General features: G+C 43.3%; 1 protein-coding gene across 1 annotated transcript in view; it reads left to right on the forward strand.

Annotated features, from left to right (window-relative positions):
- HMMR (hyaluronan mediated motility receptor) overlaps positions 1-16414 on the forward strand; it is a 39126-nt gene extending 22712 nt beyond the window's left edge. The window contains exons 13-21 of the mRNA XM_073649533.1: positions 905-1083; positions 1165-1313; positions 1806-2020; positions 3176-3280; positions 6651-7604; positions 8004-8097; positions 9270-9446; positions 10466-10628; positions 16259-16414. Of these exons, the coding sequence (XP_073505634.1) occupies positions 905-1083; positions 1165-1313; positions 1806-2020; positions 3176-3280; positions 6651-7604; positions 8004-8097; positions 9270-9446; positions 10466-10628; positions 16259-16278 (2056 nt within the window). The 3' untranslated portion in view covers positions 16279-16414. The remainder of the gene's footprint in view (positions 1-904; positions 1084-1164; positions 1314-1805; positions 2021-3175; positions 3281-6650; positions 7605-8003; positions 8098-9269; positions 9447-10465; positions 10629-16258) is intronic.
- Positions 16415-19017: the final 2603 nt, after the last annotated feature.

Raw genomic sequence — 19017 nt, forward strand, 5'->3', positions numbered from 1 at the left:
TTTCCTGAACCTCCACATGATGAAATAACTATTTGTCATTCAAAAGTACAACTTGTCCCCCCCCCCCAAAAAAAAGCTCTTATATTGCTATGGGGACGAAAAAATAAAGTTATGGCTCTTGGAATAAGGGCCCTAGAATTGGGATCTCTGCCCCTACATTATGCTTTCCTCAGATTTATGTACAGTGTATATATGGATATGAATTGGAGCAAAAGGGCTGTTCCCCATTTCATACCAACACTTAATGGTAAATTATTGCACCAAAAATTAATTTTTACTGAAAGGATTAGATGTTTGCTCCTTGCTAGACACTTGGTATAAGTGTATCCAATTTTAGATGCAAGATGCTTGTATTTTGGGGGTATAAAACACCTTCACTTTTGGGAAATCAAGAGTAAATATCGGGCCGAAAATATGGTTGTGTGAACAAGCTCGAGCCATGGCGATGTAATAAAGGACTATAGGGCCATTTTGAAGCAAAACCTGAAAATTAAAGGGAACCGGTCAACAGGTTTTTGCTATGTAATCTGAGGACAGCATGAGGTACAGGTTAAACCGCAGAATTCAGCGACCTGTGAAGCTGTGTGCTTTTGTTCACTTACACTGCAAGTGTTATCACCTGATTATCATCTGTGACTAGCATGTAGGCACTTGTCTAACTCCGCCCCCTCCTGTGATAAGCGGCTCACTGTCTATAGACAATGTAAATACTGGGCCTGATGTGGGCGGGGTTGGCTTTCTCATCTCGACTGCATTGTGAAATCTAAAACTGTCAGAACCACTGCACCCAGTAAACTAAGTGATACATTGTTGGATTCAGGGTAGGTTGGACTTTTGGAAGATCTCATGATGTTTCCGGAATGTTCTGTACTACTGTGGAGCAGACATGTAACTCTGTTTTCAGTGATCTCATTTTACAAGCTGAAAACTACAAGCTGCTTCTAGACCAAGCTGAGGAGCAGCTAAAGGAGAAAGAGGTGGAGCAGAAAAGCCAAAGGGAAAACTTCATCCAAAAGGAAGAGGAGCTATCAGGCACAATGAGGGAGCTGGAGGCCAAGTATATTGTACTACTTCAGGAAAAGGGTAAGCCTTCGATTACTGTGGCCGAGGCTTTAATATATAGAAGTCAACGTGTTAAGATGAACGTGTTCCCATATGTTACAGAAAGCCTCTTAGCAGAAAGCGGCACACGAGAGGACACTTTATCTGCAGAATTGGAAACCCTGAAGCAGAATATGAGCCAAGGAGATGGAGAGCGTCTCTCCTTACAAAAGCAAGAAGAAGAACTGAAAATGCTGCTGGAGAAGGAAATGGTAAGATCTGTACCCCTGCCCTTGTTCTTGAATTTGTCCAAGATGCAGCTTCAGGAGCTTGCTGCCCCCGGCTTCTTGCTTTGCTTGGGGTTGGTGCACGCCAGAAGATTGCCGGCTCAGACCAGCTTCATAGTATCACCACTGGTCCGAACCGTATGGTCTCCCAGGCTGCCTGCCGAGAAGCCGCTTGGGAGAAGTATCGGAGGACTGCATCCAGCCAGCTTCAGGGTGGTGCGAGCAGGCTAAAGAGCAGAATCTTCTTCCTCCGCACTTATTGTTTAGGTAACTGGTCAGGTTGGGATCACAGGAGTCCAGTAACATAAGAATAAAGGAATTTTTGAATTTTGGCATTTTATAGATAAATTCTTGATAATGTAGGGATTTTAATAAGGGGTAAATTACAAAGTTAAGTACTTTGCAATGTTACCTTTTTGAATTTGAGACAACCCCCTGGTTACTACCATAAGTTGTCCCCCCCCTCATTCATCTCAGGATACCTCCAGTGCGCTCAAGATGGAACTGCAGAAAGTGCAAGAGGAAATGATGAAAGAGAGGAGCCTTCTGGAAGATGAACTGGAGGGGGCACTGGATGAGCTGGATAGGCTGCAACAACAGGAGGTGGAGGCAGAGAAGATGATACTCCATCTAGAGCGAGCTAACAAGGAGAGGGCTGCGGAGCTTGCGCACCTGGAAGAGACTTTACGAGGGTGAGTTGTGATGGCAACAGACAACATTAAAACTGATTTTAAGGGCATGTCCACCCGAACTGCAGAGTTCCTGACAGATTGACCCTTCCAAATTAAATTGAAGCATGTAAGGGTTTCTACAGACCACCTCAGCAACATGGTGATGAGATCTGTTTAATCTCCTCATCCATTTAGTAGGTACTATATTATTCATTTATTCACACATTGTCAAAGAAAATCTGGAGCAAATATGTAACTTTTTTTTTTCTTTAATTAAAATATTGGCCTATTTATAACAGGAGTCTTGTGTGAGACCTCACCAATATTTTTTTTCTATTGGCCCCTCCTTTCTGATGAGGCATAATCTTAAGACCACGGCCCCACTATCAGTATTTTTTCTCAGGAGTGGGTGATAAATGCAGAATTGGTGACTTGTTTCTATGATACCTTTTCTCTGATTGTTCCTCACCTGGTTTTGGCTCCCACTCCTGAGAAATAATACTGACCAAATACTGATAGTGGGGCCGTGGCGCAAGACCGAAGATCTGGTTCATGCTAATGTTGAAATTATTGAATCAATTACATCTGTAAATTGCTGTGCAATCTGCTACATCATGGATGGGTGCAGGAGCTGCCTCCCAAAAGGCCCCAAAATAGTGCATGCTCCACTTATCCTTCTATCCCTCTTCTTCTGGTTCCTGCTCATCCCTCTAGGGTAGAGGGTCCTCAACCTTTCTGACATTGAGAGCCACACTCTATGTAAGAGTCGTGAGCCACATCCAGCTCCTGCCCCACTCACAGTAGTGACATCCAGAGCCCCCATTACCGGTATAATGACAGCCAAAGCTTTAACACTGAAATCACACCAAGGCAGTGTGCCAAGCTCCAGGGGTTCCTATCTTGCCTCTATTCAGATCTGCTTTTCTGTGCAGGGCTACACAAGTCACAATCTAGAGATGCTAATGCACCAAGCTAGCTGGCTTACAGCCTCGAGCCAAACATCACGTGCCCACTAGCCACATATGGCTCTTGAGCTACAGGTTCGGGACCTCTGCTCTAGGGTGTAATGACTTCAGAGTCTTCTTTCTCCCTGCTACTAGAAGTCTGTCCTGTACAACTTTTGGCATTTATTCCATAGCCCTTCATCATTCTAACATCCTTCTATGTATTTTCCAGGAAAAGTCAAGAGCTACAAAAAGCCAAAGAGCAACACAAAAGGGAACTTTCACAGCTTGAAGAAGAACACAACAGCACTCTGTCTAAGCTTTCTGAATATGAAAGGTACCTGCATTAGTTTTATTATGAATCATTACTAATACAATCTCAAAAGGAAAGTTTTCCTATCACCCATGACAGCACCACAACAAGAGAGGGGATCCTCCCTTCCAGGATAGGAAACCTACAGAATAAAAGGGCGGCACCTCTCCACCACCTCAGTTGGTTTCCTGTTCTTGAGGGGGAACCTTGTTAAAACTGCTGCAGAAGAAAGAAGAGAAGATTATTCCCGGACCTGGGCCAGTCGGTTTCCAACAGGGCACAGTCTCTGCTGCGGCCGGTGCCAGGGACCTGGTAGCGCCATAGTGGGTCCAAGGGGGCCTGTTCTGTTGGACGGGCGCGAGCAGCAGCCACACCATTACCTTATGGTGGCCTGGCAGCCGTACATCCCGGTTGCGCATGACTCTATCCAAGAAATTGTGCCCTAAGACGCACGACGGTGAAAAAAGTAGTAGCGGAGACCCATGTCTTCTAACATGTTTCCGGCTACTGTTTTGTACCAGCCTGCGGCCCTGATGACAAGCGTACTGGATGGTCCTTTATGGGAGAACCTTAGACAGGCTTACCTGTTGAAGATCTGGATACGACTGAGCGGCGCCCCTGCCTGGGGTCTGCTGCTCCAGCTCCGTGCATCAGTGGAGAAGCTGCTGTGGAGCGGTGCCCCTGTCTGGGGTCGGCAGCTCCAGCTCTGCACGTCAGTGAGAGCAGCTGTGGAACTGCACCCCTGTCTGGGGTCGGCAGCTCCAGCTTTGATCGGCGCACTATTGGAGGCGCCCCTGCCTGGGGTTGGCCACCCCATTATTGCTCAGGCACGGCCGGATGGAGAGGAACAGGCCTGTGACTTGGTCCAGCGTTCGAATCTGTACAGCTGGTGGGGAGTGATCTTCGTGAATGTCTACCTTGTTTATGGGGCCCTTTCCTTGTTATGGTTACTAGGAAAGGCTGAAGGAAGTTGGCGAAAAACTCAAAAATGGGTGTTTGTGCTCTGTAAGACTCCATCTGGGCCAAGGGCCTCGTGCTTTAAATTTGGCTTCAGGGTGGAAGCTAGACCTTGGACCTCTAGGCTAAAGTTAGCCACATGTCTGAGCTGCACAGAACCTCATGATTGGGCTTCAGAATTTAACATTTACTGAGCAGATTGAGGTTCATTTTTGTGGTAAACTAACACAACAGACTGTTGTCCTCCAGTCTGTTTACTCCATCCATAGGACAGCACATGGTCTCTGTGAAGTCTGCTGTCCAGCTGCGTCTCATCAGTTGGCTCCTTCGGGTGGGTCTAGTCTGACAGTTGACATTTACCACCCAAAGTAAAGGTTTATCCTTCATTCAGATGGATTACTTTTAAATAAAAATCTGAGTGCAGTGCCTCATAAAGCCTCGTTGCGCTTCACAAAGAGCACATCATAGTGCTTCATAGCGCCTCATGACACGGCATAGCATATCATAGTGCCTGTTAGTACCTTATGGGGCCTCAGTGTCTCTCGGTGCTTCAGGGTGCCCCTGTGCCTCATAGTCCTTCTTTGTAAAGGTACTGGTTGCACAACTAAGTTTATGTCTGACAAAACAGTTCAGCGGCTGTAAACTGTGCATGGCAAGCTTACCGAATTCAAGGGGAAAAATATCCTAGCCTCTATTTTGAGACAGAGGGTGGCAGTATTCCTGGCTGGTGCTCAGCTGGCTCGGTGGAATGCCAGTTGGACGCAGGTGACAATAAGAGCGCATCTTTCGTTTTTCAGGTTAATAATAAACCTTGTAGGGTTTCACTCTTAAAGGTAGGAGGCATCAACTAGTGCTCATACAGCCATTGTGGGTTTGCTTCAATCAAGCGCAGTTTTATTACTTTTTACAGGTTGCATAGAAGTCATAAACATTAATATTTCTGGTCTTGTCCAAGCGCTGACTAAATAGGACAGACCCTGACTACTTATATACAGCTAAGCTAACCCAGCTTGATCAAACAAAACAATATTTATCCAGGGCAACCACTGATACTTGTGGAGTCTTGCCTGTGTCTCTGGCTCCAAGACACATACAGTCTGCTCTGCTTTCCAGCATTCTGACTAAGGTGAACGCCTAGCCTGCTCTGGTGCTGCTCTCCAGGTGCCCTAATCAAGACCTGTAAAGCTATTATTTAACCCAGGCCTACCTAGGTTTTGCTACAACCCGAATGGGCTGTACAGATTCCTGAGAGTTAGATCACTGGAAATGGACTCTATAAGACCTGCTAGTAAATCTGCAATTCCAGATTGCTATATAGTAATATAGGCATTTAAGGAGGTATACAATCAGGTTCCAATTCACATGAAACATCAAATTTCCTGAGAATAGTTCTTGGCATAAAATGAGGATTTAGGCTTTCAGTTTGTGTCCTTCCATTCAGATGTTAATGAGCCTTAAGGCTTTATGGAGAGTTATAATAGTTAGGACAACTCGCATATAGAAGGAAAAGGCATTGATTGTATACCTCAACTATTTCGGGATTATGGGCAGATCCATCGAGTGCTGCAGAACTCACTGGGCAGTGAGTAAGAGTTGTGGTCTCCCAAGGTAGAATAAGGAATCCTGCTAAATGTCAAAATTAATGAGCAGTCTGGCCACAACTTTGAACAAGGCAATATTGCTGTTAATAACTCTATAGGTTTGATCTGGGATCTTCTGCTGTCCTTTCCTTTAGGAAAACTGTTCTACAGGCTGTGGTCCTACCCTAACTTTAAAGTTTTCTCTGTAAATCGTTGTGGTGCTGTCATTGGTGATGGGAAAACACTAAATTACTTACTGGTAATGTGATTTTCCTGTACCCATGACAGCACCCTTATATTACCTTCCATCACTGGTAGAAGTTGATCACTTCATTTACTTTGTGGTGTTTGATTCACACGGTGTGTATAAAGAAAAATCATGGGATATATAACTATTAAGTAATGTCCTCTCATGCTCTGTAAACAACTGAGGTGGTGGAGAGGCGCCGCCCTTTTATTCTGTAGGTCTCCTGTCCTGGAAGGGCAGAGCCCCTCTCTCGTTGTGGTGCTGTCATGGGCTCAGGAAAATCACATTACCGGTAAGTAATTTAGTGTTTTACCTACAGTGCAACTTTTCTGGGAAAGGGGAGAACTAATGCACAACAAACACTTTATCCTATGGCAACATCTAACCCAAGTTTACGGTAGATGTGTACACTGCATGTATGGAGGGAGCTGCGACTGCTCCATACAGCACAACAATCCACTGTTATACAGTCAGCAATGGAATGGAAGGCACGTTAATCCTTTAGATGCAGTTGTCAAATGTAACTGCTGCAATTAAGCGATTGGAAACTGGGTAGTGCAATGAGTTGTTGTGATTGTTTTAAATATTATTTATTTTTATTTTTTTTTAGTATCCAGGTTTCAGCAACCACAGAAATCGAGTCGCTGAAATCTACTAATGCTCGCTTACTGGAGAAACTCTCTTTAGCAGAAGATGATGGGAAACTTCTACAGCAACACTTTGAAAGTAAAGTAAAAGTCATACAAGAGTTAGAAGTGCAAACTTGTAATCTGCAGGCAGAATCCTTCCAGACAAAGGCAGCACTAGAAAACCAATTGATTGAGCTTCAGGAGTCACTGAATAACATGGAAACCAGATTAAATGGGCAATTAGTACAGATCCAAGAGGCCTCCGAAACAGAGGATGGGCTCAAACAGCAAGTTCTGGAGCTCCAGGAGTCTTCTGCCAGGACCAAGGGGGAATTGGAGAAGCAGCTCCTTCAGCTTCAAGAATACGCAGCCAAGACTAAAGAATTAGAACAACAGATTACTGTCCTGGAAGGAACTAAGGAGATATTGGAGCAGCAGTTGTATGAGCTTCAAGAGACCTCAGGAAAGCAGTTGCATGATCAATCTCAGCTCCAGCACATTGCAGCCACTACTAAAGACATGTTGGAGAGACAACTTTATGACCTTAAGGAAGCCTCAAAAAAAGCCAAGGAGATATTGGAAAAGCAACTTTTGGATCTGCAAAAGTCATCAAGCAAAACTGTGTTTGAGTTAGAGCTTCAAGTCCTGGAGCTTCAGAAAGAATCCTCCAAAACTGCTCGGCAGCTTGAGGAAATGACGGAAAAAAATAGGGAAACTCATGAACTGCGTATTGAATCTGATAAAATCAGGAGAGAACTGGAGGAGCAGCTTCATGAGCTGCAGGAGTCTTCACACAAGGAAAGTGTACGGTTAGAGAAGCAAGTTGCTGATCTACAGAAGTCCCTGCTTATGGCCAAACAAGAGGCGGGTGAGCAAAATGGTGAACTTGAAAGTCTTAAATCCCAACTCCAGGAGCTCAAAGATGAATACACAAGGTATTTATTATCTAATTTATATTTAATATTTTTAATTATACATATTAGTAATATACTTACACTATATAATTATTTTTAATTATACATATTTTTAATTATCTATGTATTAAGGGAATCTGTCACCAGGTTTTTGCTACCTCATCTGAGAGCAACATAATGTAGGAAGAGACCCTGATTCCAGTGCTGTCACAAAGTTTACTGTCCGAACAACTCGCCCCCATGCATATATAATCATAATATTCTCTGAAAGATGTCATTTGTACTATTTAACAAGACCACTTAAACAGTTTGAGGCGGGAAGTTTCCTTCTGACAGATCTCCTCCTCCTATTTCAGAGCTTTTGGGAATTATTCGCATATGTGGAGTCTTGCATCTATATATAATTGTTTCTTTCTACAGTAAAGAATCTGAATCTAATGAGGCAATTTTATTGGAAGCAAACAAATGGCGCACAATGTTCGAGGAGTTGCAAAATAAAGTTCGTCCTTTTAAGGTAAGTGGAAGGTTTTTGGTGTACTTTCACTTATGACAATGCAATTCTGTAATAATTTAACCTACTGCATAAATGTACAAAAAAAAAATACTTGCCTCCAAGGTGCTAACTGGTAACAGGGAAATAATTCCCTATCAGTGTTTTTGGAGTGTGAGAGGAAACCGGAGAACCTGGAGGAAACCCACGCGAACATATAAACGTCTTGCAGATTATGTCCTTGGTGGGATTTGAACCCAGGACCCCAGTGCTTTAAGGCTTTTTGTGCTAACCACTGAGCCACCGTGCTGCCCTGTTACTTTGTTACTACACAACTTATTTAACCTTGAAGTAAACCATTTAAAGGGAACCTGTCGCGTCCTAGCTACCCTCTACACTGCCCCCATAGCGTTGGTAGTGATGCAATGTGCATCACTAGCAAGCTATTTTCATGAAAATCGGTGCAGCTATAATGATTTTATAACGTTTAATACACTTAGATCCTACCTGCATTTTCAGTCATAGGGGCGTGCCTGTCATATTCAGTCATGGGCGGGCGCAGTATTCACTCACTGCTGGAGCCGCCCATGTATCTGAATCCTGCTCCCAGCAAGCGCTGATATTGTGGGGTGCAGGCGCACTAGTATATGTCTGGCCGCCTGCGCAGTGAGGCTGTGTGGTTACCAGCTTCACTGCGCATGCGCGGGGAACATAGCACATCATAGCGCAGTGAAGCTGGGAAGGTCGCATGCGCTATGACGCTCTATTCCCAGCGCATGCGCAGTGAGGCTGTATGATTATCAGCATAACCAACATAGCGCATGCGCGGTGAAGCTGGTAATCACAGCCTTGCTGCGCAGGCGGCCAGACATATACAAGTGCGCCTGCACCCCACAATATCAGCGCTTTCCGGGAGCAGGATTCAGATACATGGACGGCGTCAGCAGTGAGTGAATGCTGCGCTCGCCCATGACTGAATATGACAAGCACGCCCCTATGACTGAAAATGCAGGTAGGATATAAGTATACTAAACATTATAAAATCATTATAGCTGCACCAATTTTCATGAAAACAGCTTGTTAGCAATGCACATTGCATCACTACCAACGCTATGGGGGCAGTCTAGAGGGCAGCTAGGATGTGACAGGTTCTCTTTAATGCCGCTGCTCAGTTTGTCTCTGTTAATTCACTGCAGGAACAATTGGATGCATTTGAAGCTGAAAAATACGCCTTGCTTAATGAACATGGCGCCGCTCAGGATGAACTGAACAAGCTTAGTGACGCGTATGCCAAGCTGCTGGGGCATCAGAATCAAAAGCAGAAGATCAAACATGTAATGAAGCTGAAAACTGAGAACTGTCAGCTAAAGCAGGTACCGTGCCTTTAACGCCTTAGCGCAACGCCACGTACATGATCGGCCCTGCAATCATACATGTGTGGAGAAGGATCAGGAGCTGGATCCTCTCCACACGGCCAATACCTGCAGTATTAATTGACGTGGCCGGAGATGAGCTTCTGCCGCGGCTATTAACCATTTCAATGTTGTCAATCTGACGGCAGGCTTTAACTGAACTGCGCTGCTGCTCACACTTCCTGGCTGAATGCTGCCATCATGGCATTTTTCTGTATCTCTGCTATGAAATTACAGGGGGTAAAAATATTCGTTCTCTTCTCTCTGCATTTAAAGCCTCCGAGGCTCCTCATTGTGACTTTCTGCTTTTAGACTTTGTCATCCCCTCTCAATAGTTTTATCGTTGGTAATAATTTAATCCTGCACTGTAAGATTTGTATCCATATTTGAGTGTTTATTTCATCCATACAGAGAGAAAGTGACAGATGTAGAAAGGGTCCTTTCTTCTATCTAAATATATAGTGCCATGTTTCTTTTATTTGTGCTATTGATTTATGGGGAAAAAAAAGTGAGTGTGGTTACGGTTTAAAGGGAATCTGTAGGTGGGATTTCACTCCACCCCCCCCAAACGATTTAAATGTGCATTTGGCGCTGTCACATACAAGTCTGCAATACCCTTACATGGCCAGCCTGTTCTTCTGTTACCAAGTAACGAGCATTTGCATATTTGAGGCCTCTGTCACTCCAGCTCTATTCCCCGCCCAGCACAGCTGCCTCTTGCTTCTCTGACTACTCCTTTTGCCTTAAGTCACCCAGCATTGAGGCTGTCAGATAAGCAGGAGGAGGCGGAAGCAATGGGGGAAGAAAATAGCTGGAGTGGCAGATGCCTCAGATATACTGCCTCATTTGCATATCAATTCAAACGACGATTCTTTAGTAGTGGAGGAAAGGGCTGACCATGTAAAGATATTGTTGGATTTGTTTTTTGCCAGTGCTTAACTTCTTTTTTTTTTTTTTTTTTTTCCCCCCCATTTTTGAAGGAGGTGAGCAAACTTAAAGCCCAGCTATACAAGGAGAAGCAAACAGAAAAACAGCTTCAATCCCATTTAAATGATCTACAAGGTGCAAGGAGATTTGATCCATCCAAAGCGTTCCAACATCATGTCAAGGAGAACCTTTATCCAAAAGTTCCTTTAAAAGATGGTAAGCTAAAACTATGCCTCATAGTCGTGACTACCTTATGTTACTAGTTGGGATTATAACATAATTTTGTACAGTCTGTAGCAATACTAACAAGCTGATGTGAAGAATGGTGCATTTGTAAATGACAAGCAGACTTTTATGACCTTCAAGGAACCTTCATGTAGCAATTTCAGACCTATATTTTATAGTAGATGAGCTGTACACCGTTGTTAACCTGCAGCAGAGGGGAGCTGGTGGGTGTCAGACACAGCCGGACTCCCTATAGAGAAAGCGGACACTGTTGGCATCTCTGCCTTCCACTCGCTGTATAGACGGCGCTAAGCACTCTGTATACAGTAATACGGTGCACTAACTGCGCTCCCTCCGCCAGAGTCTGCAATCATTTTTGCTGGTGTAGGGAGGGAATAGGAGCTTCTGGGTCCTAAGACTCATTCACTAATGCTATGCAGCCAAAAGGCTGAGCTTCAACTGAGGCCAATATAAAAGAAAAGTTTTATAGCCCACTAGCCCCTATCGCAGAGGGACGGGAGCTAGCGCATTGTAGTGCATTATACCTATGAAAAAAAGTGTAAGTCCCATAGAGGGACTAAGTAAAAAAGTTCAAAAACAAAAAACCTGAAAATCTAAAGGAAAAAAAAAGTGAAAAAATATTACACTAAAGTACAGATTTTTAGGTAAAAAAAAAAAAGAAAATAAACGTGCTCATATTTGGTATAGCTGCATCCGGAACGACCCAGTCTATAAACATGTCACACTAGTTAACCCTTTCAGTGAACAGCGTGTGTGTGTAAAAAAAAAAAAAAAAAAAAAAACTGCCTTTTCATCATACCACTGGAAAAAAGTGGAATAAAACATGATCAAAAAGACTAATTTAAATACAAATGGTACTGCTGAAAACGTCATCTTGTCCTGCAAAAATCAAGCCGCCATACAGCTCCATCAGCTAAAAAATTGACGTTACAGCTCTCAGCATACAGCGATGCGAAGATAATTATTTTTTCTATACGTTTTTATGTAAAAGCGCAAAAACATAACAAAATTACATAAATGTAATTTGTCATTGTTTTTGTTTATTCTCCCTCCCAAAAATCAAAATAGAAAGCGATCAAAAAATATAATTTGCCTGAAAATGGCACCAATACAAACGTCAACTCGTCCCGCAAAAAACAAGCCCTTACATGACTCTGTCGGCCGAAATATGGAAAAATGTTATAGCTTTCTAAATATGGCGATGCAAAAAAGAGCGTCTTTTAGTGAGTGACAGCTGTCGATCATAAAAACACGATATGAATCTGGCATCTTTGCAATCGCACCGACCCAAAGAATAAAGTCGCCTAATCACTTTTGTACTGCACGAGGAATGGAGTAAAAAATAAATAAAACCAATTCTTCACCGGCGGCTGATTTTATTCTGCCTCCCAATGATCGCAGTAAGGCGTGGCGCACATTTATCCTGTGCTGAGCGCTTACAACTGGGTTTCCATGTAAATCTCTGAAATAAGTGATTTAGACGGAAACCCTGGCGGAAGATTCCCTGTAATGATGCAGGTGGACACTGGATGCCGTCTGACCTATGATTCGGCACAGTCCATATTTTTAAGAGTAGATAAAAGCGCGGTCGTCCGCAGTTTTGTGCTCCTCTGAAAAGGACAACACTGAACAGAGGCCATACGGAGTCCAGAGTAACTCTGCTGCCTCATCTATCTATCTATCTATCTATCTATAATATAATATATATAGTCTTATCCTGTCTGTCTGTCTAGGAAATCCCGCGTTGCTGATTGGTCCGGCTGCGGCCAATCAGCGACGCGGGATTTGAGAACAAGATGGCGGCCGTTAGCGGCTCATCTGCAGGACGGAGGTCAGCGGCGATGCAGCCGGGAGATGACAAGCGCGAGGCGCTCACCTACTGGCCGCTAGCTAAACTGAGGACCAGGGAGCGGCGCCGCCGGTCGGGATGCTTCTGCTGCGAGCAGTGCTCATCTCCCGGATTCTCGCAGCGGAAGTAGCGCACAAGCAGCGCCGCTCCCGGGTCCTCACTAATACGACGCTGATTGTTCACGGGCGTCGACCGCGACCAATCAGCGATATGGAAGGAAAATTTAAACCCCGCTCTGCTGATTGTTCGTGACTAATCAGCGATTTTGGCGCCAAATTTAAACACTCTGTCCAGTCCTGACTAACACGGTTCGCTGATTGGTCGTGGCTGCCGCCTGCGACCAAATCACCGATATTGCCGCCAAATTTAAACACCGCTTTGATTGCGCCCGGTTGGCCACATACATATTCTAGAATACCTGATGCGTTAGAATCGGGCCACCATCTAGTCTCTTTATAGTGAATGGATCCCTCAGGGTTTCATCTGAATCGCATCATTTGGAGATTTAGATGGAAACCCCAAAGTAAGTGCTCAGCGTAGAGCGCCGGATAAATGTGATCCAAAATTTTATGTAAAATGTTCCCAATAAAAGCTTCACAAAAAAGCCCTCACACAGGGCTGTCATGTGTTAATGAAAATATAGGGGGCTTCCACTTTACTGGTAGTACAAAGGCTCTGGAAAAGCTAAATGGCTCCTCACCCCCAAAAGAAATTCAGCAAATTCTGCGCTCCCAAATCAAAATCCCCTCTCCCTTCTGAGCACTGCAGTGTGTCTAAACCACATTTAGTGTCCACATGTTTGACAGGGGTATAATTTCCAAAATGGGGTCCCTTGAGGGGGGATTCTGCTCTTCTAGCACTTAGGGGCTCTGTATATGGAGTCCGCAAACTATTCTAGGAAAATCTGCAAATAGCACTCCGTCCCTCCCGAGTGTCGCCGTGTGGCCAAGCAGTACTGTACAGCCACATATGAGGTATTGCCACATTCAGCAGAAATTATAGGACACATTTTGGTGCCATTTTGATCCATTATCCCAGTGTGAAAATGTAAAATCTGGGGCTAAAACAAAATTTGTGGTTAAAAATGTAATTATTTTTTCCTCACTGCCCAATGGTATAAAATTCTGTGACACATCTGTGATGTCAATATGATCACTGTACCCCTAGATGAATTCATTGAGAGGTGTAGTTTGTAAAATGGGGTCATTTATGGGGGAATCTGCTGTTCTGGCACCTCAGAGGCTCTCCCAGTGGGTCCTGTCACCTGTAAACCACAGCAGTAAAATCTGCTCTATAATATGGTTCTCCTTCCTTTCTGACCTTTTGCACAGTGCCTCAAAAGTAGTTCCCAATTACATGTAGGGTATTGGTGTACTCAGGAGAAAATAGACCTCTCATTTTGTTGTGCAATTTCTCCTGTTACCCTTGTGAAAATAAAAAAAAATTGGGGCTAAAAAATTGTTTTTCTTTTATTCTCATGGCTCCAAGTTATAAACTTTTGTGAAACACCTGAGGGTTCGAAGTGCTCACCACACATCTATAGGAGTTCATTGAGGGGGCTAGTTTCCAAAATGGTGTCACTTGTGGGGGGTTTCCACTGTTTAGGCACATCAGGGGCTCTCCAAATGCAACATGGCGTCCGCTAATTATTTCAGCAGATTTTCAATTCAAAAAGTCAAATGGCGCTCCTTCCCTTCCAAGCCCTGCCGTGCGCCCAAATAGTGGTTTTCCGCCACATATTGGGTATCAGCATGCTCAGGAGACATTGCACAATACATTTTGGGGTCCATTTTTATCTTCTACCCTTGTGAAAAAAAAATTGGGTCAGTTCCCGTGAAGCACCTGAAGGGTTAATTCAACTTCTTGAATGTGGTTTTGAGTTCCTTGAGGGGTGCAGTTTTTGGAATGGTGTCACTTTTGGGTATTTTCTGTCATAAAGGCCCCTCAAAGTCACTTCAAATGTGATGTGACCCCCCCCCCCCCCCCCAAAACAAAAAACAAAAAATTCTCGCTAGCCCCTCTCCCCCCACCCTCAGTCTCTTCAAAAGTGAATAGTTGAAAGAATGGATTTGTAAGTTTCCTTGAGCAAAATGAAAAATTGCTGCTTAACTTTAACCCTAGGACACTTTGAAAAATGATTGACATAAACATTGTTTCTCATAAGTCTACTTTATTAACGGTTTTGTGTGCTAGGACTATCTGACTTGAGGCTATAGGCTTTCAAAGTTTAAAATTTAAGGAAAAAAAACAATTTTTCAATCACATTTCAGATGTTTTCACAAAGAAAACTAAACTTATCAGCTTAAACTTACAGCAAACAAAGTACAATATCATAAAAAAAAAAACATTTCAACCACAGGATATATAGAGGCATTCCAGAGTTATTTCCACATAAAGTGAAACTACTCAGATTTGAAAACTGGTGCTTGGTCTTTGAAGAAGTTGTCCACTACTTAGATTACCTATCCTAAGGATGGGTCAATGGTAATGTCTGATCGGTGTGTGCTGTCCCTGGTGTCAGCAGTGGCCGAAACTGCACAGTCTGCTTTATAGTGGCCGGGTACTGCACATCCGCTCCCTATTTAGGTATCGCGCCCACACTGATCAGACATTTGATGACATCCTAAGGATGCATAATCAATGTTTAAAGTAGTGAATGATGTCTTTAAAGGGAATCTGTCAGCAGGTATTTGCTTTGTAATCTGAGGACAGCAGGATATAGAGGCTGAAACACAGTAAACTTTTTGACCAGTGACCTATCTCTGAATTCTAATTGAAGGATGTATCATTAAAAGATTGCTGGACTACACTGTCTGACAACACCCCCTTCCCCTGTGATGAGCAGCTTACTGTCTATGGACATTGTACATACAGAGCCTGGTGTGGGTGGGGTTGGCTTTCTCAGCTCTGCTTCATTCAAATCTGAAGGCTGTGTCAGAACCACTGCACATAGTGATACATCATTGGATTCAGTATGAATTTTGTGACCAGTTTGACTAATGGGCCCTGCAGGACTCCTTTTGTCCACAAAACCATATCAGGTCACCATATACTACTGCACTACGTGGCCAATGTGTTAATGTAGCTGCTGATTTTTTTCTTAGGGCAGGGATGTGGAACTTTTTTTTTTTTTCCCTGCTAAGGGCCATTTGGCTATTTTATACCATTCTTCGGGGGCCGTACAAATTGTACGCTAACTCCACCCACAAAGTATGTCCTCATGCCGGCATTTGTGTCGGGACATAATCTTTCCTTGCACATGCTCAGAGCAAGAAGAAAGTAATGGGCTGGCAGCCATTAAAATACCGCTGCCACTCCAAGTACTGCGGTCCCTGGGAATCTGCCCAGGTGCTGGATGAAAGGATGAGTCGTAAACAGCCCATAGGCCTGAGGTTCTCCATCCCCTGTGCCGAGGCATCTAACAAATGTTTGGTCCCTTTCCCTCCCTGTTAGAATCAGATACTTAAAGGGGTTTTCCCATGAACAAAAGTTCATGTTGAAAATTGTCTGTCTGATAGTGTATGGAAAATACCACAGCTCCTGTGCAGGGGAAAAAGCAAAAGACAATACAGACATTGCAGCAAGGGATCGCAGAAGATGTGGTATGTCCTGTACACGGTCAGACACAGACAATTTTTAACATGAGCTTTTGTTCATGGGAAACCCCTTTTTAAGTCCACTTTTAATTTATATTAAGTGTTTTACTGGTCTGACTGGATTCAGGATAACTTTATTCTGTGCTTCTTTACAGGTAACAGAAACAAGTGCTGAGGAGCCATTTCTACATGTACAATATGTAATGTGTGTGGGGTTGTTGTTGTTTTTTTTTTTGTAATTTTTTTTTAAATGTGGTACTGTATGTCACATAAAAATCTATAATCACACAAATGAGCTTAGAATACCTATACAATCACAATTTTTTTTTTTTTTGTTATTCTTAATAAAATTTTATTATCTCTGTAGTCTTGTCTTCCTGTCCTGGATGTGCATCTAGCGCTTTTCTATATGAAGGCTCTCCTGATCCCCCTCTAGACTTTCCACCAGTGTTCAAAGTCCATATTGCTTCAGAATACACGAATAACCTTCTAAGACGTTTGTCTACAATTTAACAAAATGGTCCGTCAAAGGGAATGGTCTTCTAAGAGATAATAGGATGCAGAAAGCTGGTTAAAGGGGTTAGCTGAAACCAACTAAGCCAACCTCTTTGGTCTCTGTGGAGTCTGTGATGAGCTCTTTTTATTTATCTAATGATGTGAGCGGGACAGCCCCTTCATCCCATCACTGACCGAAAGGAATGGGGGGGGGGGGAGCCCTGGCATCAGCCTGTTTCAGGCGTGAAGCTTCTGCTGTGTAAGAGACCATGTTCAAAGACCACAAGGCTGTCAAATTAACCATCAATGTATTAAGTGTGGACTACATTTTGTAAACTTTTCTATCACTGGGTTATCCAACAGCGGGAAACACTACTATGGGTGCAGACTCCAATAAATAAAACCTAAAATAATGTGCTCGATGATGCAAGACAGCAGCCGTTTTAATCCAACTCCCCGTATATTGAAATGCTACACTTTTTTTTTAAATCGAGTAACTTGTATGTAGCCAGAGAGCTTGTGGGCAGCATTTTGGCTCAGTGGTTAGACTTGCAGCACTGTGGTTCTTGGTTCATATCCCACCAGGGTCAACATCTGTAAAGACTCTCTGAAAACTAGCAGTGTGGCTGTTTCAAAATGCACAATAAGGAGGCACTTGAAGGAAAAATGGGCTGCATTGTCAAGTCGCAAGAAGAAAGCCAATACTGCATAAATGCCACAAAGTATATCGCCATCAATACGCCAAACAGCACAGAGACTAGCCTCAAAACTTCAGGAACAAGAGGATTTGGAGTGATGAGACCAAAATTTAACTTTTTAGACACAACCATAAATGTTAAATTCGGATGGAGGTTAACAAGGGCTATGATGAAAGGAACACCATTCCTACAGTAAAGCATGGAGGTGGATCGGGGATGTTTGTAGCTCAAAGGCACAGTAAACTTGGTAAAAGTTGAAGGAAAGATAAATGCAGCGTGTTCTCTGCAAATACTAGAGGCATATTTGCACTCATCAGCCCGCAAGCTGCGCCTAGGACGTACTTGGACGTTCCAACATGACAACGATCCAAAACACAAGGCCAAGTCGACCTGTCATTGGCTACAGCAGAACAAAGTGAAGGTTCTGGAGTGGCCATCTCAATTTCCTGACCTCGGTATCATTGAGCCACTCTGGGGAGATCTCAAGGCCGCAGTTCATGCTAGACAGCCCAGGAATTTACAGAAACTGCAGAAGAATGGGCAGCTTTACCATCTGAGAAAATAAAGAACCTCATCCACAGCTGCCACAAAAGACTTCAAGCAGTCATTGATGTTAGAGGGGGCAATACACGGTATTAAGAACTTGGGTATATGAACTATTGATCAGGGTCATTTGGATGTTTTTGGTTGTCATTAAGATTTAAAAAGAGAAAACAGTAGTTTGACAATAAATGGCTTCATCCAACCAATAACCATGAGTGGAGAAAGTGTTTTTTTTTTTTGTTATCCTTCATAATATTTGACCCAAGGCCAAGAAAGCAAAAATTCTGCCAGGGTATGTAAACTTTTGAGAACAACTGTATAGTGGTAGATTGCCAGTATTGCAGAACATGGAAGTGATTACAGAACAGTTATAGATGGTGACTTACCGATTTTATGTTCTTTCTGATGGAGTCGTTCATTTTTCTTGTCTCATCAGGCACAAACCAACGTGACAACTTCCAGCCCTGACTCGTCTACAGAGATTATAACACACACTTGACATCTCACATTTCCTAACTTGCACAAACTCCTTATCCTACTGCTACCCCAATAATGAGCCTCTGCTGCCTTACATATCCCTATCACTTCATCGGCTGTTTGGCACAATAACAGCGCTCCTCTTACAGCCCTGTACATAGTAATAATGTCTCCACTATGTCCTCTCGATGGTAAAATTGCCCCCTACAAAATATTAATGCCCATGAAAATGGTGTCCATATTTTCTTCCATTGAGGGCCACTATACTCTGAATGCCCCTCTAACAATAATGCTTCTTAAAAGGGTTGTCTCATGAACAAAGTTCATCTTAATCAGTAGATTTTGGAATAAGTTCCACAATTGGATGTGTTTAAAAGAAAAAAATAAAATGCTCCTGTGCTGAGACTCTTATAAATGTGCCAATGCTATATACCATATAATGGTTGTTTCTGACAGTGTATGGAGCATGGTTTGACCATACCACATCTCCTGGCCAGGAGAGGAAGCAAAAAAGTGTACAGACATTACAGCAGGGGATCAAAAAAATTCTTTTGGAGGCAAAACACTTTTTAAAAACAGGCAGTGAAATGCTTTCTCACAAAGAACAGGTGTGATCCCGTGCTTTCCTGTCTGTATACTCTTTTGCTCCCTCCCCTGCCCAGGAGATGTGGTATGATCAGACCATGTCCCTGTACGGTCAG

The sequence above is a fragment of the Phyllobates terribilis genome, unplaced genomic scaffold, assembly GCF_046119375.1.
Source record: "Phyllobates terribilis strain yellow unplaced genomic scaffold, ASM4611937v1 Scaffold_10__3_contigs__length_209671492, whole genome shotgun sequence".
NCBI classification, from domain to species: Eukaryota; Metazoa; Chordata; class Amphibia; order Anura; family Dendrobatidae; genus Phyllobates; species Phyllobates terribilis.